The sequence below is a fragment of the Thalia democratica genome, chromosome 3 (assembly GCF_965202585.1).
Source record: "Thalia democratica chromosome 3, ktThaDemo2.hap1.1, whole genome shotgun sequence".
NCBI lineage: Eukaryota > Metazoa > Chordata > Thaliacea > Salpida > Salpidae > Thalia > Thalia democratica.
In genome coordinates, this window is record NC_139167.1 from 39,035,768 (window position 1) to 39,061,445 (window position 25,678).

Genomic DNA, 25,678 nt, shown 5'->3' on the forward strand with positions numbered 1-25,678 from the left:
GTAGTAGATCTATTTAAAGCTTTAAAAAATAGTAAGCTAGACACAATATAACTTAATTTATCTTTTTTTTTTTTTAATATGTCAAGAAAAAAGTAGTTTTCCATACTCACAACTACTCTCACAGCAGCAAAACTTTTATTCGATTGAAATTGCGAACGTAAATTCGACAAGCTGCTACGCAATGATAACAACAATTATTTTCATTATCATCACCAGTTTCTTTATGTCAGTCAGACACGAAAGCTACGACACAAGATTGGGTGTGTAAAAAGCATCGGGGAGAACAATTAACTATCAACAAAAAAAAATAAATTAAATTTTGCACAATACCTTTTCGTCACATGAAAAACTTGATTAAAAGCAGTGTCGTTGAATTCTTAATTAATAAACGAACGCAGTTAGCAAGTACGGATGTCAACTTTGAAACGAGTAAAATAAACTGAATATAATGCAAAAAATATCAAACGCATACGATATAGTACAAATGAAGATGTGGAAAGGTATTCTTAAAAAAAACAGCCTAAACAGTACAAATGCACCAGCAAGTTTGGAAACTAAAAATGACGTAAATGCTTGTGTTGGGGAATGTTTGTGACGTCATAGTCAGTCGTCGTCGAGGTTTTCTTCGTCCGACTCCTTCATGGTGATGTTGTTGCCGAGGGAACCGATGGTGACCGACGCGGTTGCTTCCTCGACCTTGATGGTTTTTGTTTGGTTTTTATTTTTGAACATTTTTGTTTGGTTTTTATTACTGTTGTGCAACTCACTTTATACATGAGAACAAAATTCAACTTGTCTTGTATAAACAAAAAAAAAGTCAACTTTAAATATAATAACTGACCAAAAACTTCGATCATAAAAGTAAAGTTTTACGGCGAAAACCATATATTTGACAAAATTTCTTGCACCAGAATAAAAAGTTTTTAGCTTTGTGGGATGAAACTTTATTTAATTAATATTAAAAAAATAAATGAATAATCAATTCAAATGATATAAACAAATTAAAATTTTATTAATCAAAAGCTATCAAAAAGTGTGCTCACCGTGAGTCGCTTGTGTATCTGGGTGTAAGTCTTCGTTTTAATTTCTTGCACGCCCTGCAAAGCGAAGTCCCTGGTGAACGACTTGAATATTTTGATGAGCGTCTTCAGCTGGTAGATGTGGAGCTGCAGTTCGCTCCTGCTGCTCAGCCAATCAGCGAGTATCTTCGTTCCCGTGCTGTACCACTTCTGTTTGTTATTTATATTGTTGTACCGTTTCTGTTTGTTATTTTTATTATTGTACTAATTCTGTTTGTTATTTTATTGTTGTACCGTTTCTGTTTGTTATTTTTATTGTTGCACCATTTCTGTTTATTAATTTTATTGATGTACCATTTCTGTTTGTTATTTTATTGTTGTACCATTTCTGTTTGTTATTTTTATTGTTGTACTAATTCTGTTTGTTATTTTTATTGTTGTACCATTTCTGTTTGTTATTTATATTGTCGTACCATTTCTGTTTGTTATTTTTATTGTTGTACCATTTCTGTTTCTTATTTATATTGTTGTACCATTTCTGTTTGTTATTTTTATCGCTGTACCACTTCTGTTGGTTATTTTTATCGCTGTACCATTTATGTTTGTATTTTTATTGCTGTCCGTTTATGTTTGTTATTTTTATTGTTGTACCATTTCTGTTTGTTATTTTTACTGTTGTACCATTTCTTTTTGTATTTTTTTTGTACCATTTCTTTTTGTATTTTTTTGTACCATTTCTGTTTGTTATTTTTATTATTGTACCATTTCTGTTTGTTATTTTTGTTGTTGTACCGTTTCCGTTTGTTATTTTTTTGTGTATTAGTTGATCGAAACAAATTACGACTCAAAGGTTAGTTTTAAGGAGAAAGTATACAACAAGTTCGTTAAAATTTATGCTAAAAACTTATTTAAAAACGAATGGAAGTTCACTTTTTTTACGGCTAGTTGTACTGGATAAAATATATTTCTCCATCTGAAACAAGATGTTTTTTAAATAAATTAAAAATCTTTCAAATCTAATAAAAAAAGTGCCAACATTTGTTACAATTACAACAAGTTATAAATTATAGTTTGAGTGTTTTTTTAGGCTAGAAGTTTTTGAAATATAAACTAAGTTTAATATTAATAGTTATTCTAAATACTACAGTATACGAGAGATTTATTTTAAAAAAATGTACTAAAACACATATATTATTATTTAGAAAAACAATATTTTAAAACAAAATAAAAAGAAATAGTTTTTTTTAAATAGAATCAATACTTATAACAAAGGCTAAAACCATAAAGCAAATTCAAGTTAAAAAGTAAACCAGCTCAAAATTATCAACAAAAAAATCTACTCATTTCTTGTTATAAACGCTGGGCGTAGTAAAAAATATCGATTTTAAGCGCAACTGAATTATCTAGAACTGATTTGGTAGCGCAGGTCAAACACAATTGTTACTTTTAACTATTTCGGTCAACAGTATACAGCATGACCTTGAAATACTGAGAAAAGCTCAAACGTTTTAAAGAAATCAATATATATATTATAAAAAAAAGCAACGTAACTTAGTAATTAAGATTAATTTGAATTGAAACTTTTCGAAGGTAAAGCAAAGATTCAATTTCATTTCTTTATCTAACTTGATCAACGACTAGTATAAAATTAACTTTTGTAAACGGCTGAAGAAAAAGCAAAATCAATTAGTACAAGCAGTGACTTACCTCGAAAACAGAGTTGACGAAAACTTCGTCGTTTAATTTGTCAAGTATGACGTCGTGGTTCATGCTTATGAATGTGTTAAAACTGGTAGCTAGCTCCATACCGGGTTTCTATTTATAAGAAAAATTAAGAATGCACGTTATCGTTTGTATACATAAATTATACTTTGAACATTAATAGTTTTAAAATTAAACTAGAATTTTTCATTTTGTTAAACGTAAATATTTACTGCACTAGTACTACATAAAATATTGAGCAGCAACTATACATTTCAAAACTAGTCCTTTTTTTTGTATTGAAAATTATTGCTTTTTTGCATAAAATCGCGTTCATTTTTATCATTATTTTCAAACCAACAGTTAATGAGAGAAACGAAGCAGTGAACGATCCTTCGTCGTATCTCGCTACTTTTGACAGTACAGTTTCAAGAACTTTGTTGAACTGAAAAATATTTTGATATTTGTTTTTCCTTAAGTATGTTTTAAATACTTTCCAAGTCTAAAGAAAAAAACATAAGCCGGTAAACTTTTATGATAACTTGCACTGTTGGTCGTTAAAATATTATTGCTTTATATACCAATAAGTTTAATTAATAAGTGTGTACGTGTTTCGCATGTTATTTTTTATTTAAAGTTAAGCTTGTAAAATGTAGGTAGGCTAATATAATTTTTAAATTCCTTTATAAATAACTAACAGCTTTAATTCTTAAAATTTTTCTATTATGACATTTATCAAAACAACCATTGCTAAAAATTATTTAAAGCACATTGGAAAAAATTGTCTAAAGATAGTTCATACACTACAATTTATAAATATTAAACAACAAGAAACTTAATAATTTTAAAATTGACATCAAAATATTGTACAACTTAAATAATTACAGAAATTTGAAACGATTTAACAACAACTAAAAAAATATAACATATTAAAAACACTTATAAAACTGTTTCTTTTACTACAAACTAAAATAAGCACCAATATAGCAGAGGTCGGTAGCTTTTTATAAGCAAGTAACTGTTTTACTGGAAAAAGTATTTTGCTGGTCTGTGCATTTAAAAAAAAAATATACTAAAAAGATAAATTAATTTAACTTACGCAAAATGTAAATAAATAACATTTAAACAAGCACTATTGTTTACTCAAAGTCAAAATAAGAGCATCTTTATAAACTTTTATAACAGAAAAGCTTAATATTTAGCTTGAAAATACGTTACAGGTCGGAGATTTCTGTCGACAGAACATATCTGAAGCAGGTATTTGATATCTGGATATCTATTATTTATAAATATAATGGCCAAACCATCAGATTAAGATTACAAGATTAAGAGATTATGTTGTTAGCTTTCGATTTTTAAACTTCTAAGGTATGTCTTAAAAAAATTGCTCAGATGTGATTTGTGCACATTTTAAAATAAAAGTTACAATACTGTCTGATAACAGTTTATAAACGTTTTTTTTATAATTTTATAAATGCTTTTACAAACTGTTTTGGGTAAAAATAGGCACGGGCCGGAGATTTATGTCCGCAGGAAACATGTGTACCTTGAGCAGCAGTTTGCCAACCGCTACACTATACAATGCAAACAGCAACGAACTTTGGAAACGATGAGAGTTCGCATTTCTTCAAAGGCGGCGTCGAGTATTTCGTCAACGACGGCGTGATACACGTGTTGCTGACCAGAAGCGTCCAATCCTGATGCGCATATCTTCTGCGACTGGTTTCTGTGGCAACAGTGTGAATGTTTTTATCAAACTTGATAGTTTTAAACGTTAATTTTTTTTTTCAGAATTGTTTTTAAACAACTGATGATCTCCTATATGCCAATGTAGGAGTGAAACATTGCTTTGTTGGCAATAAAATAAATGATAGATAAAAATATGTTTAAAGCTTTTAAAGTCGATAACTTTGAATTATTTGATTTAAAACAAATTAAAATATTAGTTTAAAAATAATTAAGGTTATGTTAAATTATTGCGAAGTGTGAGTGTTCAACAAATAAACTTTATTGAACAAAATTAGGGTACAAAGTGTTGAACGTACAAGAAAACAAACCTGCACTCGATTGCTACGTTCACGAGTTGACAAAGCTGCGAGGTGATCCTGAAGTCGAGTGATATTCTGCACGACTGAAGCAAACTTTTGAATCTTGTCAGCGTTCTGAAAAAAAAAAATTACATTTAACTGCTCCGTTAAAACGCATGTTCAAAATCAAAATGAAGTAAAAACTTAAAAGTCCAGGATATTTTTGATATGAAAGACGAAATAAAAAAGAAACTTTTTTGAGTAGTAAAAAGCTGAAAAATACAAGATCTATTAAAATAATTTTTTTGGTAGCATAAATTCAGACTATTTTTTTTAATTGAAATATTTGTGTTTTGAAATATTCAATTTTAACGTTTTTTATTTAAAAAAACAATCTGTTAAATACCTGCATTATATAATTTAAATATAAGATATTTAAAAACATAAAAACAATTTTTTCAAAACATTCAAAAAGAATTCATTTACACAAGATGTTATAAAAAGACCTGTTCGACTTATGTTTACTCAAAAATGTTTTTCGTTAATAATAAAATTTTGAACTATTTTAAAAAAATATTTCAAAACTACCATAAAGATAACTTACTACTAAAAATATTGCTATATGTTATTATGCATTTCTTTTGAAAAAGATGCTCTGTGTTTTTCATACTAAACTTTTTATTAAAACTTTTAACTCATTATTTCTTTAAATCATTATTTAAAATATTTCTATTAAATATCTTAAACAACTTTTCGTTTGTAAAGATGCTACTTTTAATTTACAACTGTTTCTGCATTTTCTACAAAAAACCTAATGATAAGAGAAAATTTTTCTTACAACAACTCTTACATAAGCTTTCTTTGTTTGGAAACAATAAAAATTACAAATTTTCCACAAGAAAATTATAGCGTGCGGTCGAGTAGCAAAAATAAATTATTAAATTATTCATTTTTGCTTCTTCAGAACACGTGTGAACACAGTGCGCATGACAAGAGCGCATTAATAATGTGCTACTGGTATGAAGTAAAACCGATATTAATGTGCGTTTCTGATAGTCAACTTTATTACTTGCTAGTGAGTTTACGCTGATAAAAGACTAAACTTGTAATTGAAATGTTATCAAGTGTTTTGAAACATATCGGATACAAAAAATGGATAAAAGTTTCTACGAAAAATATTATTTTTAGCTACACTTACAAAGTATGGTTTTAAGAAAATATTAGTCTTTATATATTTTAGTATGTTTTTTATATCAATTACTTTGCGTTTGTTAGGCATTTTGCAGCCTATATATATGCTATAAAAAACTTCTTATTTTCTAATTATATCTTAGTACTCAATAAAAATATAGCTCATAACAGTTTAATGTCTGGGTTTATGACCCTTTAGTTATTAGTTTATAGTTCTATTTAGAAAAGCTAAAAATAAAACTATTTTATATTTTATCTGATTTAAAATAGTGAACTTTAAAAAGTATGTTTAATTAAAAATTACAACCAACTTAAAAACCGTATAAAAATAACAATATAAACTTCAATCTATGACAGTTTTAAAGAAGCAAAACTGGTTGGATTAAAATGTAGTTAGTAAAGATATTCAATTTATAAAATAAGATTTCAATCAAAAATTGTTTCGGTATTTTCGTTAGGAAAACCAATACGAACAACTTCTCTAACATAGAATTTAAATCGATTGAAAGATATCTGAGCTGCTTCTTTAATTATTAATGCAAAATTTAATCTAAATTAAATACAAAATATATTCAATTTTATTTCTGGCACTTAAACTTTTCCGAGACTCTTTTAATTCTAGTAAACTAAAATTACAGGGATAATCGCTTTGTTAGCAAAACTAATTAAACCATAGCCTTATTTACAAGGTAACCAAGCAACAGTTACCTGGCAACCATGCTCTGCATCATGTCGCTGGCGGTGAGCTTGAGGCGATGTTCGATGTGGGAGGCGAATATCTGGTCGGGCCAGTGCAGGTCCACTATGAAGGTTTGGAGGGCTTGCAGCTTCCACAGGATGTCGCTAGCAATCGCGTTTATCGACTGGCTGTTAAAAAATTACTTGTTTTTTTTTATTGTATTATTTTTGTTGAATTTACGCTGTAATTCTTAGCAAACACACTCAAATTATAATTGTAAGTTTCTATCAAAATTTATAATATTTATTATAAACTAAAACATAACGTTTAAAATAAAGCTAGTACAAAAATTTTAAGCGTTTTTAGATTTTAAAAGTATTATTTTTTTGTTAATTTCTGAAATTTGATTCTGTTTCATTAATGAAATTACGAACTTTGAATCCCAAACTTCTTTTCCAAACCCACGATCAATTGACTGGGCGATTGAGGACTCCATTAAATCAACATATCTAATCACCAATGGAGCGAAAGTGTCTCTTAAATGGGCGTGAAATATCCCATTCTTTAACCTCTCTGTTAAAAAAAAACTTTAGAGTAACTATTGGAGTAAAAAAAAGTAACTTTGGAGGTACAAGTGATCAAAGTCGGTAAGGTTTCTTATAAAAATAGCGAACGAAAAACGCGAAAGAGACTATTTTATTAAAAATATATTGTATCCTTCATTTTTGACTTATGTTCTTCAAATTTATACAGTAAGTACATTACCATTATTTAAATCTGTCAAATTTAGAACTTTTTTATTAAAAAAACAAAAACTACAAAAAAAAAGTTTTATTATTTTTAAATATCTAAAACTAAACTTCTTATTTTTAAATATTTTTAAAACTCAAACATTATAACTCTTTCAAACTATAAAAGGAGTGTTTAGTAGAAACTTGAGGTCCCTAGCTAAAAAAATAAAAAGAAAAAAAATTAAAGCGAATCTTTAAAACGTTCGACAAAATTGACAACGAAAAATTTGGGGTTCATACATTTGTTTTGAACAGTTTTTACTAAAATTAGAACGTATCAAAATTCAAAAGTTAAGTTTTTTTTTATTCTATAAAAACTGGCTCGTATTTTATACATAAATGATAACTTATAAGTGCCAATATTGTATTTTGTAAAAATTTTTGTATCCCCCTATAGACTTAATTATTATCAAGTCTTAATTTGATAAGATTTTAGAAGTTACTAGGACAGCGAATAACCTAATTAAAAAAATATAAAAGGAAGTATACCATTCTTTCAAAGTTAATTTGCTTTATTTAAAAACTTGTATACAACTTTTTTTCAAATTTACACAGCTAAAAGCAGATACGGTATTTAACTTTTATTGTAGGTGTATGATATAAATAATGATTTTTATAAAACACAAAAGGAAAACAAATTATCATTATCAAAATAAATATACTTTTATTGATGCTAAAACAAATTCACTTAATTTTTATGAAACAAAAATTAAGAACCATTAGGTGAGTGATAATAACGTTTTCTAAACTAATAATATACATTTCCGAAGGTAACGTATCAAACAAAACATCATTGGACCTACCGTCTTGCATGAGGTGGTCGTTGAGCAGTTGGAACAAGGGAAACGAGTCCCAGGTATCTGGCTGCTGCTTCTCAAGCACACTGTCCATGTCCACGGCGAACAACGACCAGAAAGACTCGCTGTGCTCCACCATCAGGTCGCTGTACCACTCGAACGACTGTCAAGTTACAAGACTGAATTGAAATTATTTCAACACTTTTAACAAGGTTATTAATCGTTTTAGGTAAAAACATTAGCATGAGTCACTCATGGTTTTCGGAGTTTGTGGAGCGCACTCAAAGCTAAAATACTTTTTGCTTCGAATGCAATTTAGTCACTTAAAAATACTTAGACCGATCTCTACGAAAATTACTTTGCGCAACAAAACATGCGTTAAGATTTTATCAAAAACCAAACTTTTATAAGGCTAAAATACTTTTTAATGCAATTGCACAATATTTGTAAAAAATAATGACTGTTTGTCATAGTACACCATTGCTTCAACAAAGCTTTTTGTAAATTAACTTAAAGCAAAACCTGTCCTGGGTAAAACAGATATAGAAACTTAATTCTTACATAAAATAACCTAATGGTAACAAACTTATTTGAATAAAACAAAACAAGCTGCACAGCTGAAAAAATTAACTGGAATATACAATTAAAAACGCTATATTGAACAAAAGCACGTGTAATATATAAAAAATCAAAATGTCTTTATAAGTTTCGAAATTACTTTTTTTATAGTTTCTATTTAAATTTCAAACTTCTCGGAATTAGCCTGAACAAGTTATAACCTTGTTCTGTGTTATAATTTAAGCTTAAAAATGATTTATAATTGTATAACTAAAACTAAAGTTTAGTATATAGTTTTTTAGACTTATTTTATTATTTATGTATATGTATGAAGTTGTCTTCGCTAAGGCTAAGTTTACAAGATAAAACAAGCGTTAATAACAATTACAATTTTCAATAGAATGTACAAAGCAAAGTTACATTTCAAGCTACAAATTTTCTACTTTTAAAAAATTACATTTTTTGTTAGAAATATTATGCACAGAAACACGTGTTAGTATAATAAAGAAAGAGTACTGTGTAAATTTGTTATTATTTTCTGTTAGTTCAAAAAAACAAAACATTTTTTGTATAACAGATTAAACTGCAGTTTGTATAAAAGCCGGCTGAGTTTATAAATTTTAAGCATTGTTTTGAAATTTCTAAAATTTTCATTTAGTTGAAAAGTTTTCCCAAATTTGTTTACAGACAATTTTTTTCAATTTCAAATAAACTAATTGAAAAACCTCACAATTTGTATGTACGACATGAAAAAAATGAAACTTGGTACAAAAAGTTAACATGCAAATTTTAAACTCACTTCTCTTCCCTGTGATAGCATGTTAAATAATTTTTAATTTCAAAACAAGAAAGATTAAAACGATTGAAAATCAACTTTAGTTTGAATTACAAGATAACTTTTTATTGATATCTTCAGAACTACAAATGAACTATCTTAATTCAGTTTAACACTATCTTTCTGTATGTTGGAAACAGAGATATAAAAGTAAACTTTATAATGATTATCTCACCTCAAAATGATGTTCTTCATTTTGTTGCAGTACGTCGATACATAACTCAGCAAGGTGTATTATAACCTGTAATTTTTTGTATGAATCCAAATCAGAAGATTCTGTTGAATAAAAAAATTAAAAAGCTTTATTTTTTTGTTACGTTGGCATAAGTTAAAAACGTTTGAGACAAACAGTTGTAAAAAAATTATTTACAAATTTTTTTCAACATATCAGATTTTCAACCTTTAAATTTTAAACTACTTTTTAGCACTGAAATCCTTTGTATTCAGAAAAAGCTTTTGAAAACTTGCAAATGTAAAAAATTATTCAACTTCCTCACAAACACTCAACAGACCGTCAAACTTGGCGTAATCAGACACGCGCGTGTAGTTGACCAGGGCGGCCTGCTTCAAGCAGTGTCTGACCAGTTCCCTCACCTTCGCCTCTCTGCCCGACTCCGGTCCCGGGTCCTCGTCCATGGCTACCTGCAAAAAGTCCTCTGAATAAGTACACCGTAAAAAAACTATGCATGCAGGAATGTAATTGACTACCTGTTTATACTTGTGTGTTATTCTTTATATATTTTTGAAACTAAAAACTGTTCATTTATCAACATACTAAAAGTTTTTATCCACTTTCAATCAATAACAAATGAAGCATAAAAAAAAATGGAACGCTTTCAACTTAAAACTGCAATTGTAAAGTTTACTCTTCGTGCCACAACTACTAGTTTATGCAACCAACCCTGCCCAGCAGCGTGAGGGTGGCCTTCAAAGCGCCCTGGGGCCTGCCGAACGGGAAGCAGTACCGGAAGCGGGTGATCTGGTCCATGGCGTACACCTTCATCCTGGTCCTGATCTCGTCGAACCTGTGCTTCTCGTCCATCGTCACCGTCCCGATGCCGTCCGGTCTGTTTCAATGTGATTCAGTGTCAAAGCGGGTGAAACGTTGGTTTTTAATAAATGAGACGAACCGACTGCCGTAGACGTGCGACGAGCAGAACGCGTAGCTGTAGTGAATGAGGGTCGGGTCGATCATGATGCCCTGTTGCGCCCGATCCAACAAGTCTGTTGTGGTTTAATTAAATATACATGCATATGTTACGTACCAAAAATTTAATGTAATACTTTTATATCTATCATAAAAACTTAAGAAAAAATAAGTAAATCACCTGAAAGGTTGCACAGGTGTTTGTGACATCCTCTGACACCGTACCGGGAGCAATATTCGTCCAAAACAAATATTTGACCTGGAGAAAACCAACCCTGAAAGTAATTTAAGAAGTAATGCAACATTATGTACAGTTAAGACAACTTATTTAAAATACAATCATTAATGATAAAAAACTAATTATATAGCCCAGTTCGTGTGAATATTTTAAAATATTTATTGATTTTTTCAGCAGTACAACAAAGTTTTTTTTTTTTAATCATATTTTATAACTCCTGATTATTGTTTTTAGTAACAAAAAAATAATTAAATATTTTATTAAATTACCAACCAAACACGAGTAACTGTCGTTGAGTCGGTGATCGAGGGTGAGCCTCTGAAGAAGTTCGTACAAACTGGAGTGGTCGTATTTGCAGGGATCTGCTGATATGAACTCATCCATACCGTGCTTACGTGCCCTGTCAGCGTCTGTAATGTTAAGAAACTATTTTGATGCTTTTTTAGTAAAATATGTTTAAAATGCTGCTTAATGTATTTCAAACTGCAATTTAAAAAAATATATGTATATATCTTTTATGTGTATCTAAAACAAATATACACATACTTACTTAGTTGACTAATAACTTACAAAACTGAGTGATGGGAGCATCTTGCTTGTTATCCGATAACTTTTGTACTTGGGTCGGCGGAACTGGTTTGTGGGACTGACCGGTAGCCCTGTACATGGCTTGCACCCACAAGATTCGGTCCTGTTCGTCGTCACTGTGGAAAATTAACAGCTTTACTTTTGTTCCAAAAAAAACACTATTTTTTGAAGTGAAATTTATCAGTTTATGAAAACAAAACCCAAGATCAAAAATGTGTAATGACAAATGTACAAAAAACTACCTGGCGAACATGACGGACCCGCCCTCTTTGACCGCGTTGAAGAACGCCCTGCCCCCCTCGTGCCCGAGCTCCGGCACCGTGTAGTCGACGGTGAACCCGTCCAGCTGCATCATCTCGTACGGTTCCGCCTTCCGCTCCTGGTAGCTGCACATGACGAAGTTGTACTGCGACACCTGTTCACAGTGCAACGCTTGTTTTAAAATAGTAATTTAATCATGGTGAAGTAGAAAAAGGCAAGTTCTTCTATTGAAAAAATTGATTTGTTAAACTAAAAAAGTACAACAAACGTAGAACAATTTTCGATACCAACCGTAAAGCAAGTTTTATAAAAGTTCAACAGAAACATTAAATATCATTTATTAAAAATAATGGTTGTATTAGCTGTAGTTAATACTGCTTTGTATTTTTTCTTGTGTGTATCATATTTTAAAAGCTTGTACTTGGTTTTTTTTTTTCGAAAATAAAACATGTTCGAAAATAATGTCAACGTATTAAAATAGTTAAAAAATATCTACAATACTACTTTCATAAATTCTTTATATCCAAAATAGTTCTTTTTGGAAACCAATAAGTATTTCTTATCATCATTTAAGTTTTTACAGTACTTAAAGTTATCTAGAAGATAATTGACAGGTTTGAAGCTTAAAAGTTTGTTTATAAAACGTGTACTCCTAATTTAGCGTATTTCATTTATTATTAATACTAACTATTTTGTTGCTGACAATTTGAAACATAAATTGTAAATCGTTCTTATCTAAAAATATATCAATCAGTATTTAAAAATCGAAAATGTAGTATTCTTTAAGATAAAAGATCTATATCGTCGTTTATAAAAAAAACAGACCAAGTGTGCAAAAATATAGTTGATTTATCTTTTAAATCTTCAAGATTAACTAATACTTAATTATATCTTACTTATGTACTTTAAATAAAAATATTTCTAAATGATGCTTAACAAACACTACTAAACTATCTCAAGTGTTATTGTTTCAACTGCATTATTTATTATCTTAAAAATTATGTAAATGTTTTTTTTTTAACAAATTGTTGACTCATTTACTTTATTTTTTATATCAAAAAATACTATTTTAAACAAAATATACTAATACTACAATCAAAATATAACTTAGGTTAATAACATTTTGAAAAAAAAACAAAGACGTTTTAATTTACTTCGGTAACACTTAAATAATTAAAATAAACTTTAAATGGAACTTTTTCAACCAAAAAAACTCAGTTTAACAACAAATATCTTTAAACATGTACTTAGCACATTTTGTACAAAAAAAAAACCAGGTTAATTAGTAAAATGTTCAGCAAAATTTGCCTTTTAGTTTATATTATAAAATTAAAACATGTTTGGCGAATACTTTTTTAAAACTCCTCCTTTAGTATATACAAGTAAAGTAGGTTTTAATATCATGTAGATTAAAAAATTTCAATATTAATCAATACGCATTAAGTTCTAAAATATTTAATAGAGTTTTTGCATAAAAATTAAAAACACTACCTATAATAATTCTCATTTAACTGTACCTACCTTAAAAATGTTGAATAACTTAATTACGATGACTTTTTTAAATCTTAATTTATTTTAATTCTTATTTCTAAGCTTAATACTTAATCATAAAATGTTCAAAGATGCACAAAACTAAATTTTAGTATTAGTCGCATCGAAACTCAAGGGAAATCTAAAAGTTTTCATGAAAATAGCATTAATTCATAAATTATTCTGCGCATGCAAATTACAAAAACTCCAACTCTAGCATGCAGCAGTGATTTTTATACTACAAACACCGATGCTTTAATCTACCAAAATAAGCATATTGAGCGAGCTAGCGGATCAATGTCGGCCGCATGTGACGTAACAATAATCAATATTTTCCACTTTACTCGGCATTCCATCGGCATACACGAAGAACAAGCCACAACAACAAATACGCGATGGGGTGTGATCAATGTAAGGCTTCACGCATTTTAGTAATTTGGCCACAAAAATTGTGTGCAATCTTGTTTAAGATCATTACAGGTGATTTTTACTTTTAGTCTTTAGAACATAACATGGTGTAAAACACTTCTAGTAAAATTTTAATTAATTGATTTATTTTTAATGTGTAATGATTATTAAATGGAACTTAATTCAATAAAAGCTTGTAAAAATTAAATAGGCCAAAATTTACACCAAACTTCTGTATAACGCGGTATTGATACTGACTAATAAAATTCAGTTTTTGTGAATGTATTTAAAAATTACCAAATATGACAAGAACAATTGTACCTGCACCAGAATGAAGTACCGACGCTTCCATTTCTTCCAAACACTGCGACCCTGGGCCCACAAGTAACCACAGTGCTTCATGTTCAGTGGCCGCTCCATTTTCACAGTCAGTTTGATGCGAATCTTTGCATAAAAACAAGTATTTAGCAATGATATAGCTTATTTTTAAGTTAAAAAACTAAAACTAACTGAAAAATTAATAAATAACTATAAAAAATATAATAATTTATAAAAACAAAGACTTTTTTATTTTAGCTACAAAATCAAAAACCAAAATTAATAAACAATAGCAATTGAGTCTGCATAGCCTACTTGTTGGTCTGGACTGTTTTTGTGGACTTGCATGTAATACCACTCCGGAGTTTTCGGTGAATTCGGAGTTGGATGTATCACGACCTGGTTTTAATATTTGTATAAGTTTTACATAATTTACATAGTTACAATCCGATTCTATGCAATCATTTAAACTGAAAGAAACTTAACTTTTATTAAATCAGTGATTTTATTTAATTAAACTCTATAAAATAGCTTAGCTTTAATTTTATTTTTTAAAAATTAATTAATTGTATAAAAAAAAATTATATGTTTGTGTTTTGATTTTCGTTAATATATTTCATAACCTTGTTTATTTGTCAACACTATTTTTAGTTGATTTTTTACTTTATATTAAAGTTTTTTCCGTCAGCTTAACCCAGAAAGCAAACAAATTATTACCTTATAAATATATATATATATATAAAAGGTTTATTTAAAGATGCAAAACTCAAAGGACTCGAGTTTCGTGACTATTCACTCATCAGCTTCAAAACAAGTTTAAAATAAAGCACAAAACAAAATCACTAATAAAAGTAAAAAAAATTTTGCATAAATAGATTATGACGTAATTTTGAAACTATCAAAAATCTTGCAAAACGGCTTGTGCAAAAATTAATCTACCAACAGACAATACATATAATTAACTTACAAATTCGTTTGATTTTTTTATTAAATCAAAGGAACTTTACAAACTTTAATTTAACTACCAAAAAGCGTGAAAATAATTATTACACAAACTTTCCCGAGTTCTTTATCGTCTATGGACAGAACCCCAGTGCTTTCAGTCATCAACTTCACTTTTACCTGGGGCAGCGGCTGGGTTGTGGTGAAATCCCCTGTAGTGTTCCAGCTGAAAATATTCACAATTAAATACCGCGTAAACCCGTTTTAAAATGCCAATTTTCAGCGCCAGACTAGTCTGCCACACAATCACGTTCGCTGCGTCAATTTCCATTGTGTTTGTTTCGAAATCGATTTTTTGCGTAACAGAGATTTCGTTCGAGCAGAATGAAATCCAGACTGAACTTTTCGCAATGTTCTAATTCAATAAGCTTTGCGTTTGATTGAAAAAATATATATATTGAAGTTGTGCGACGGATTTAAACTGTGTTAGCTTTTTAACTTCGATAGTTTTATTCAATATATCTATATTTGATCATTTTGATAATGCATATTTATAAGCTAGAAGTTGTATATACAGTGACTTTTTACCAAATTCATAACTTTTTGTTTCCAATATGCGTTTGTCAAAAGGTTACTTCATTACAGCAACTTACACTGTTTACATTTTTTTTTGTTAATATTGGCAAAAAAACACAATTTTATAAAGTTCGAAGCATTTGTATACCAAGCTCAAACACTATGATACTCGATGTTGACGATGACATTATTAAATTTAAATGAAAACACAGTAAGTCATTTAATCTACTTTAAAGCTCACCGCAATTTCAGGTCAAATTTTTTCCATCGAAATTAATCAGATTTAAAACATTAAAACTACTTTTTTTTTTGCATCTTTAGATCAAATAATTTCCATCAAATACAAGCACGTTTACAACATTAGTTTAAAGTCAGTTACAAAACAAAAAGTATTTATACAAATGTTTACATGGGGCGTGAGGCTTCCACGGGTTCGGTTTGAAGTTTCGCGCACCCGTCAGTTTCCATGGTGCAGTAAATGATCTTGCTCCCCGCCAACGACTTCAGGCCCTGCACTTCTACCACAATCACCTGTAAGTTGATAGATGCTGTTAGATTTGTTTTGTGCAAACAATGATTCATAACAATAATAAACTGTATGGCATATCTCTTAACTTTATTATGGCGTTTTGATCTTTTATACTACCTGATTTACATGATCTCCTGAATCAAATAAAAAAGTAAACTGCCACTTAAAACAATAAATAGCTGATTCTAAAAACTTTAAAAAGCATCATCGAAAAAAGGAACAGTAAAAGAACCCAATGAAGTTAAATCATTTTTACTACAATTACTTTTCAAAATAGCAGCTTTGCATCAACTAAAATTTAAACACGAAGTATGCACAAGCAAACTATGTACAACCTCGAGGGCGAACTGCAGAATGACGTCGGCTTTCGACAGCGAGTCTTCTTCTGTGGACTCGAGCGAGGTCAGCTTGCTTCCCGGCAAGTGATAATTTCTGCCGCTACTGCCTCGACTGACCGGCAGAGACTCCAAGTTGTTCATTAGCAAGGCCACCTGTTTTTTAGTAAAAAATAAATTTGGAAACTTGTTTAGTTATAAAAATTACAATTTTTATCTAAACTTTAATTTTTTACTTAAACCAAATAAAATAACTTTTAGAAAGTCTGAAATTTATAATAAAGTCTGTTAAAGCTAAAATATAAAAGTAACATGAAAGTTATAAAAACTACAAATTTAGTAATAAAACTGTGGTTACAAAATCAAAAAATATTGAATTTAATGAAGTTTAAATATATCAAAATACAATTTTTTCGTTAATAGTGAAGTCGGTTTTAGTTTTAAAATTTCTAAAAACTCTATTTGAAAATTACCAAACAAAACATTTTTGAAATAAGTATGTTAATACAAAATACAAGTAATTATTAACATACTAAAAAACTACTGTAAATAATTTTTAAGCCAAAACAGTTTCGATATGCTGACAAAAGCTACAACTAAAACTAGTTGCAAGACTTCAGCAGTAACCACAACTAGTAAAATTAACATATGCTCAACAGATAAAAGCTTCAATTTATAACTTCAACCTGTTGTCTCAGCTCGTCGATGTACAGCCTCTGCAGCTCCAGCTCGGCCTCGTTCCGGCAGTAGAACTTGGGAAACCTGTTCTGCGACTCGATCTTCTCCGCCGCGTGCTTCCTACCGTCCAGCTCCCTTCTGATGGCGGCCGCCTGCTCGTCTATGTTGTCCAACTTTGAAATAACAAAAAGTGAATTTGTAGCCAAACATGTTTTTGGAGAGTGCAGCTAGTTTTGAAGCAGTTTTGTATAGAATGTTTGGAGTAGTTTTTAAGTAGCTTAACTCTGTTATTTTTAACCCTAGAATAAAAACACTAGCAAATAAAAAGGCAAGATATAAATATTTTATATAATCATAACTAGATTCACTAAATAAATACGGTAATTTTAAACGTTTTTTTTTAAGTTTACTAAAATTTAAGGGTATTAAAAAAATCTAAGAGTTTAAGAAATTTAATTTTTTTCAAGTGTCGATAAAAATGTAATTTCAAATGTAAAATTCAAACTTCAACTATTTCTTTTACTCTATTTTATTTTTGTAATTCAAAAATTATGAAAGAACTATATATTTATGCTTAAGACTTAACTTCTTAAATTAAAATCATTAAATAGTCAAACAAAACATGTGAAAATTTAAACAATTTAAATACAGAATAAAAAAAATTCAAAAATTGTCAAAATTGTTCTATTGTTGAACCAATTAAATTTTACACGTCTTGAAATTCTTACACTTGAATGTTAATTAATTAAGACAGTCTAACATTTAACTCTATCTATTTTAAAAACAAATTAATCAATAACTGAAAAAAAAACGTTTTACAAATTTATTTGACAAGTAAAGATTAAAACTAAAAATTAATTTTGTAACATTTCTAGCAATGGTATAAAATTTAGTTTATGTATCCAAACCCACACTGTTAACTTAATTGAAATCGATAGCTTTAACTGTTATTAAATTTTAGTAACTAGTGTTAATATTATTCTCGTACAGTGGTTTTATAACTATTCTGTAAAGAAGCTCATAAGCAGTTTTGTGAAAAGCATCGTTTACTTAAAAACTTTCCAGTCGCATGTAAAAAGCAAAACTTGTCCTGACTCAACTAAAAATCATTGCTGAAACTAAAAACACAATATACCGGGAACTCAAATACTTACATGAAACTTACGAAACAACGAAGCAACTCACTTGGGTGGCGTTATACAGCAGCTGGTGCTCGACTTTCTTGATGGACAGGATGTTCTGGAACATCTCGTACAGCTGTTCCTTGCTCAGAATCAGTTCCGACGCGGCTGACGCGGGCAGCCTGTTCGACGGCCTCCTCGGGTCCTCCTCCCCCCGGTAGATGGCGTCGAACTTAGCCATCCACGCCGACAACACCTGCGATTTCGAAGAGGTCGGTTACTTTTTGTTGACGATTTATTTCTAGTTGAAACTTAACTGAATGGTAATTAACTGCTGTTTGTATAATTTAGAATTTTGTACTGAGAACATATTAATTTTAGAAACATGTTAAAATGTAAATAAGTTTTTAAATATCAAAACCTTTTGATACAACACAACTAGGTTGAAAAAAAAAACTTTCATCTATTAAAAATTGCTTTTAAACATATAGTAAATTTCAAATGTAATCTGTGCAGAGCAAGTAAAAAAGTATATGTTAATTTGTTTTACAAATTATAAGGTTAAACAGTAATAATCCTAAATAATAAATACAAAAGAAGAAAGTATCTGAAAAATAAAAAAAATATTTGAACGCAAATATTCTTTATAATACTTTTAAACTCATTAATGAGCCGATACCGTACAACTATATACGCTTTATTAATTGTAAAATACAAAAAAATAAAACTATTAAACAATTAAATAATCAAATGAAAAAATTTTAAACTCAAAAAAAAATTTCAATTCTCAATAAACAAGTCATAAGTTAGCAAACAAAATGAAACGTTCTACGTTGTAAACACTAACAGTCTCTTTGCTGAGCCCGTCGATTTCAGGCAGAACCTTGACGCGTTTCTCAATGTTGTTCTTGAACACTTCCCTGAAGTCGCTGGCCGAGCAGCCGCCGCTGTTCACCATGCGGGTGACCCGGTCGCTTTTCAAAAATACCTGCCATATACGCAATACTTGCAACTTTTTTTTGTTTGAATGAAACAAGTTCAAGCGCAAAGAGAAAAGATAACAAGTGTGTCGCTTAAAAAAAATTACCTTTAAGCAATATCTTTAGAAATTTTGCTTTTTATTTTACATTAAATCCTTAATCTTGAATTAGTAATGTTAAAGCTTTGAACAACAACTTTTAGTTTTCAATAACCAAGGAATCATAAAGATAAACTGTTTTCGAAGAAAAAAATTGTTCAACAAACTAAATTAGTCTCAAAGTTATTGATTTAAAAAAAGATTGTTAAGCATATTAGTACGAATTATAAGTAAAACAAACTACATATATAAATTTTCATTGTACAAACTGTTTTTAGTGAAAACCATTTTTTCTAATTTACTTAGATTTATTAAATTACTAACTGAGATTTATTTTTCAAAGAACGATTACAAGAAACAATTAGAAAAGTTGTTTACTTCGTAGTAGCTGTTGACTGCGTTGCAGAAAGCCTCATCAGCAGCTATTTGAGTCTCGCCGGCTAGAAAAGCCCGAAATCGATCTTTTATCGTCTGCAGTTGCTGTTTGTTTACCTGTAGCGTTTCAGTAGAAAATTTTCACATGAAATGGCAATTTTATTACTTGTTTAATTTACTGTTTTGTACTAATTGTATTCAAAAGGAATGGATTGCTTTTAAGCAACGTTCTTTAAAAAAAAATAAGTTCGATTTTTATCATTTCACATGTATCATTTAAGTAAATACCATTAATTAAACTTTTTACCATACCTTGTTTTTTTAAACTAAAACAAAATTTTAAATAACATAATTCTTAAAACTTAATGATAGTGTTTACAAATAACTACATTTCATATGAGTACGTAAAAAAAGCTTCTACAATGCAAACTACGAATGAGCAACGAAGTACTTCTTAAAACAACTTTAACACGTCTTGAGGTAACTTGATTTTCTTATAAAAGCAAAACTTTACATAAACTGAGAACACTTTAAGCAAGTATCGATTTTTATATTTGCAATGATAAAATGTTATGATAAGACTGGTCGCACTAACATTTTCTATATAAGTATTAAATCTAAAAATATAATTTTTATTATACATAGTTAAAAGTTCCTAAAAAAAATATGTTACTCAATTGTTGATGAACTTAAATATTTTATAGAAACTAAATAACAATATTTATAACTTTATGAATTTATAAAGTTATTAAACTAAACTTGGAATATGAATTATTTAGGAATTAAATCAATTTTTAACAAAAATAAATATATATATAGTGAATATACCTTAGTTGCCATTTTTAGTTTCTCTAATAGAATAAAAATACACTAGTTTATACTTTTAATTTTCCTTGTAATAAAAACAACATAGTTTGTAGATAAACATAAAAATATTTCTGGTAGATAATAACTTGCAACGTAGTTATATCTCTGAACTAACAATATATTTTTATTTAGTATTGTAAAAAAAAACTAAAATACTTTTTTAACATGTAAACCTACTTATAATGAAATTTATCTAATCATACAGACAAAATTGTATAAAAATAGCTAACCTTGTCTGTATTTGACTTTCTACATTTAATGATAAGTAAAAACATCAAATAATGTAAGATATAAAATTTTAATGAATGCAATTGTCCATAACTCTGATAGATAAAGTTTTATTTAATTTTAAGATGTATAAGAGTATCAAAATGTTTAACAAAAATTAAAATTTTAAAACATTATAAACCTAAACTACATAAAAAACTTTTTTCAAGTTTTTGGTTAGAAAGCTTTTATTTTTTAATTGTGTATAAAGTTATTAAAAAATTCAGTCATGGTAACAGAACACAAAAGCTTAACTCGTTTTAAAAGTACAAAGAGGCAGAAATGAAACAATTGTTTTTAAAATGACATTTTGAACAAAAAACATGCAAGTGGGACAAATGAATGATGACATTTCAAATCAGCAACTCACCTTTCCCGACCTCTTTTTTATGACAAGTTTTGTAAAATAAATGTTCGTCATCATTATAACTACATAATCAAACAAAAAAAAATTACCAATAATTCATAAAAACAGTAATTTTATTTTTCTCATACATTGTTTCTATAACTAAATCAAATTTTCCTCAATCATTTAATAATCAATTGTTAGACGAACGAAAATAAAACAAGTTTTGTTGATTTCTTTAAACATTTGTACACTTTATTAGAGCTTTATCGTACTAAAAAATGTGTACTTCAAATGTATAAAAGGATGATTACATAACAATTAATTAAAATCTACAATTTTATTTTCATCTACTAATCATATTAATTAGTCAATTGAACTGTATAAAACAAAGTATAAATATAAAGAGCCTTGCTTTTAAACTCGGTTAAGTTAAATTTAAAATTTTGATTATAAATTTCTAAAAGTTATAAGACTCACAAAAATTTAGTAACTGGCTAATTTAAGAGACTTTTTTAGATTTTGACTTGTTTTTAAAAATCTCTAACTTAGCTACCAATTTTTTATCAGTTTTCTGAATTTAAATTAGTTTATAAGATACAAAGATATAAAATCGAAGAGTCCAATGGGTTCTTATAAAAATTAAAAATACTATTTCAGTAAAAATATATTTTCTACTTAAGTTGTTATGCAATCGTTTTTAAACCCCATCAGTTTTTCTTAACTTAAAGGAGAAGATATGTTTCAGTAAACTTTTCAAAGTTTAAAAACTTAATACTTAAGTGAATATATCTAAAAATCTGGTTTAAGTTTTAGTGCTTTGTAAGAAGTATTTTATATTTTTAAATTTTACTTTTTATATAAAACCAATCTAAATTTTTGTAAAAAAAAATTGGGCCCCTTATAGTGTTGTTAAGCCACTAAAGCATTCGTAAAAATTAAAGTTTTGAAACAAAAAAGTTAAAGGAAATAACAACAAAGTTAATACTTATGTAACTATTCAAATATTTTTTATTGTAAAAGATGGAATTTTGACTTTTAGACTAAACCAAATATATAGGATAACTTGAAATTTTGACAAAGGTTGGAAAAAAATATTGTTCTTGCCTGTATTACAATCTGTTTATACTATGACAAAAATAAAAGACAATATTTTCAAAAGTTTTTTAGTACATTCTTAAACAGTATGTGAAAGTCAGCTCACTTTGGCCTGCCTCCTCGCCATGTCGGTGGGCTGCTTGGCGTTGAACGGGTACGCGATGCACCTGAGCACGAACACGTACAGCTGCAGCCTCATCCTCCGCCCCTCCTCCTCCTTGTTCTGCTCCTTCTGCTCGTCGCTGACGTCCGGGGGAACGCTCCTTGTGGAGGGTGAGGGGGAGCCCTTGCTCCTTATTGAACCGCTGCTGCCGTTCTGTTGGAAGTTTGTTACTGGCAAGTTAGCATTGACAATTTTAACTTGAACTTAGATTTTTGAGGGTTCTGACCCGCGATCATTTCCCACTCAAAACTCTTTTTTTTTTTCTTTATTTACTCCTTTATTTTTTAATATTTTTTGTTTTATTTATACTTATTATTTATTGATTTTTTACTACCACTGTTACCCTAACCCTCACCCTTGGTTGGTAAGCAGTTCTTGGATTTTACAGGGTGGGATTTGCTCAGGTGGAAAATGATCGCGGATTGGATTTGATCACGGGTTGGAAATGAGCGGTTCCCATTTTTGAGATACTCTGAAGCATCGCTTTAAAGTAACTAGCTTTTTAACAGTAGGCTGTCACAACTTATTTGATTTGATGTGTACAATAAAAAGATGCAGTTATTTTAAAAGTAATATAAAAGGTTTTAAAACAAAACATTCTTAAAACTGTTTATAGAAATAATATATGTATTATATTCTTTATTTATGTTTCTGAAAATCAAAATAAATATCATTAACTAATCTTTAAAATTGTTTAAGTCTTCTCAGTAATGTTTTTGTAACAATACTTTTGTCATTCAAATAGTTTCATAATTTAACTTCTACTAATTACCTTTCTGTATATTAGTAAAAATATAATTTGCTCAATCTTTTTTAGTAAGGAAAAGAATAAAGTTTTAGTGAATATATGTTTAATAAGTGAATTTAATTTGTTGCGCTTGATAACAACAGAGTACTCCCCCTAAGAAACCTAAACCACACAAATGACAAATACTCACTAATCTTATAAACAACCTTTTATAAAATTGTGAAGCTAAAACGAATTTTTTATGATAAAATTTATACAAACAAGGCATTACGATTTTGTTGGTTTTTCAACATTTAATTAAAAAAAAAGGTTCATTAATGATGATATAAAAAAACACTATAAGTTTTATAAAATTTGTTTACTTACAAAGGCTCTAATAAAACATCTTAAAAATATATATCAGTGCAGATGTTTTAGTGCTTGAAATAAAATCAATAGCTCTTTTTTTCTGACTGTTGGAGTAATCAAAACAAATAATTTAGCTTAACAAAACTAAAAAATTGTTGAAAAGTGTGTAGAGAATAAATTTAGAGCTAGTAGTAATTACAAGTCCTAAACATAATAAAAAATACCATGCACTTTAATAACAGGATGCAAGAACGAACTGAGAACTTTTTATATGACATCAGGTTATAATTTACTTCATCAAATATACTTCTTAAATAAACTTAAAAACTTAATAATCATAAGCATACTATACTTGGCATGAAATACAAATGAAATTTTAATGTGAGCTTGTAACTTTCTTTAAATCAAAAAGATTGTTTTTTTCTAAATAAATTGAATCTATCACAATTTTAATAAAATAGTCTTATTAGATTATAAAACAAAAAACAACTATAAAAATTCTTCTTCAAGCTTTAAGTAAAATAAAATGTATAAAAATTAGTAAGTTTTAAAACTAAAAAAACATGTATTATCTTTTTTTTTTGACCATATGCTTAAATATTAATTAAACTGAGAATAAATATCTAGTAAGTAAATTAAATATTATGTTTTACTAATCATCTTTTTAAGTACTACACTTAAGTTGTAAATTAATAATCTAAAACAAATATTTTAACTGATAACAAATTATTGATAGATAACAAAAAAGTACAACATTAATAAGTATAATAAATCGAAGCTTTAACCATGATTGTTTTAATTTTTAAACTTTTAAATTCAAATAAGTGTGCAAGTACAGAAAATAAAACAAAGCCAAAAAGAGCTTCTAAAAAAAAATAAACAACTCAACATACTTGTGCTTTATTTGAAGTGTCAAAAGTTTTGTTTTTTCTCAGATTTGCAGCAGAACTGAACTTTTGGTCGACCTGTCCAGCCACATTTTCACTGTAACTCAACTGCTTTTTATGTGAGTGTTGCTGCTGGTGGCTCTTTTGTTGAATTGGAGCTTCTTCGGCTTCATCCTCACTCGATGATGAGGGTTGGATCATTATCCACCATCAAGACACAAACACAAATTAAACAAACTCAAACTTTATTTATAAAAACCTGCAGTGCAATGTATAGTAATTAAACCTCTTCAATGTTTTTTGTCATGCTGTTTTTAAGAAACTATAAACATATATATCAGTGGTCAGGTAAATTAACTTGTTTTTAAAACAAGATGTTTAATTGTATAAACTAATTGCAATGAAATATTATATAAAAGTAACAAACACAATTTTAAGTCAAATCAATTTATAAATGTGTTTTTATTTTAAGAAAAAATCGGAATACTTGATTTAAATTGTTAATTTTAAAAACTACTCATGATTAAAAATAAAGATATTTTTTACATAAAGTTACATAAATTTTTAAATTCTTTATATCTAAGTTAATACAAGCTAAATAGAGTTTTACTACTCAAACTTAATATAAAACAATGTATTGTTAAAATTAAAACTTTTTATATCGAATTTCTTATTAACTTTTCATAAGTCATGTTAAGCATGGATTGCTGTTTTGAAGCAAGGCAAATAGAACTAGAAATACTGAGATTAATAGACTTATAAATAAAGCAAAAAGGTTTATCAATTTTAAAAGTTGGATAGAAAATTCTAGTAGTATAAAAAAAGCCTATAAAATATTTTATGTTTAAAACATGTACAAGAATGACTTGAAAGTTATATTCACAACTTCTAACAAAAACTATTTACAATAAATTAAAACAGTTATTTTGAAAATATTAATACACTTCACTTAACAAGACTTTTCAGAAACATTATTTTTCCCAGAATAAATAACTATTTATGGTCCTAAGGCCTTATCTTATCTTATCTTGGTTCTAAAGTATGGGATGAAATGTAAAGTACAAAAACTATATTTGAGCATTTCAATTTTGACTTTATATGTCTAACATAAAATTAAAACAGATAAATATCAATTCATTTTTTTAATACTAATAACATGTCAATTATAAATGTTATTAATTGTTTTTACACATTTTCTTTTTTTTTGTTCAGGTTAATTGCAGAACTGCTAG

The 25,678-nt window shown here is 28.4% G+C and overlaps 1 protein-coding gene across 2 annotated transcripts; it reads right to left on the reverse strand.

Annotated features, from left to right (window-relative positions):
* Positions 1-49: 49 nt before the first annotated feature.
* Positions 50-24,701, reverse strand: LOC145831704 (calcium-dependent secretion activator 1-like). Of its 2 annotated transcripts, XM_082939017.1 has the most exons (29): positions 24,453-24,701; positions 22,407-22,616; positions 21,227-21,238; positions 19,726-19,839; positions 19,117-19,257; positions 18,334-18,525; positions 17,157-17,321; positions 16,471-16,626; positions 16,016-16,137; positions 15,145-15,256; positions 14,404-14,487; positions 14,092-14,214; positions 11,814-11,986; positions 11,554-11,687; positions 11,257-11,393; positions 10,927-11,020; positions 10,729-10,822; positions 10,500-10,665; positions 10,111-10,240; positions 9,774-9,874; positions 8,212-8,368; positions 7,052-7,190; positions 6,647-6,805; positions 4,778-4,882; positions 4,320-4,446; positions 3,082-3,165; positions 2,727-2,834; positions 1,044-1,229; positions 50-696 (listed from the first exon to the last, which is right to left on the reverse strand). In XM_082939017.1, the coding sequence occupies exons 1-29, from the start codon at positions 24,645-24,647 to the stop codon at positions 604-606; spliced, it is 3,813 nt and encodes a 1,270-aa protein (XP_082795143.1). In that variant the 5' UTR covers positions 24,648-24,701; the 3' UTR covers positions 50-603. The 2 variants fall into 2 exon arrangements, with proteins under 2 accessions (XP_082795143.1, XP_082795144.1); XM_082939018.1 differs by lacking the exon at positions 21,227-21,238 and having other exon boundaries at positions 51-696.
* Between the last annotated feature and the right edge of the window lie 977 nt (positions 24,702-25,678).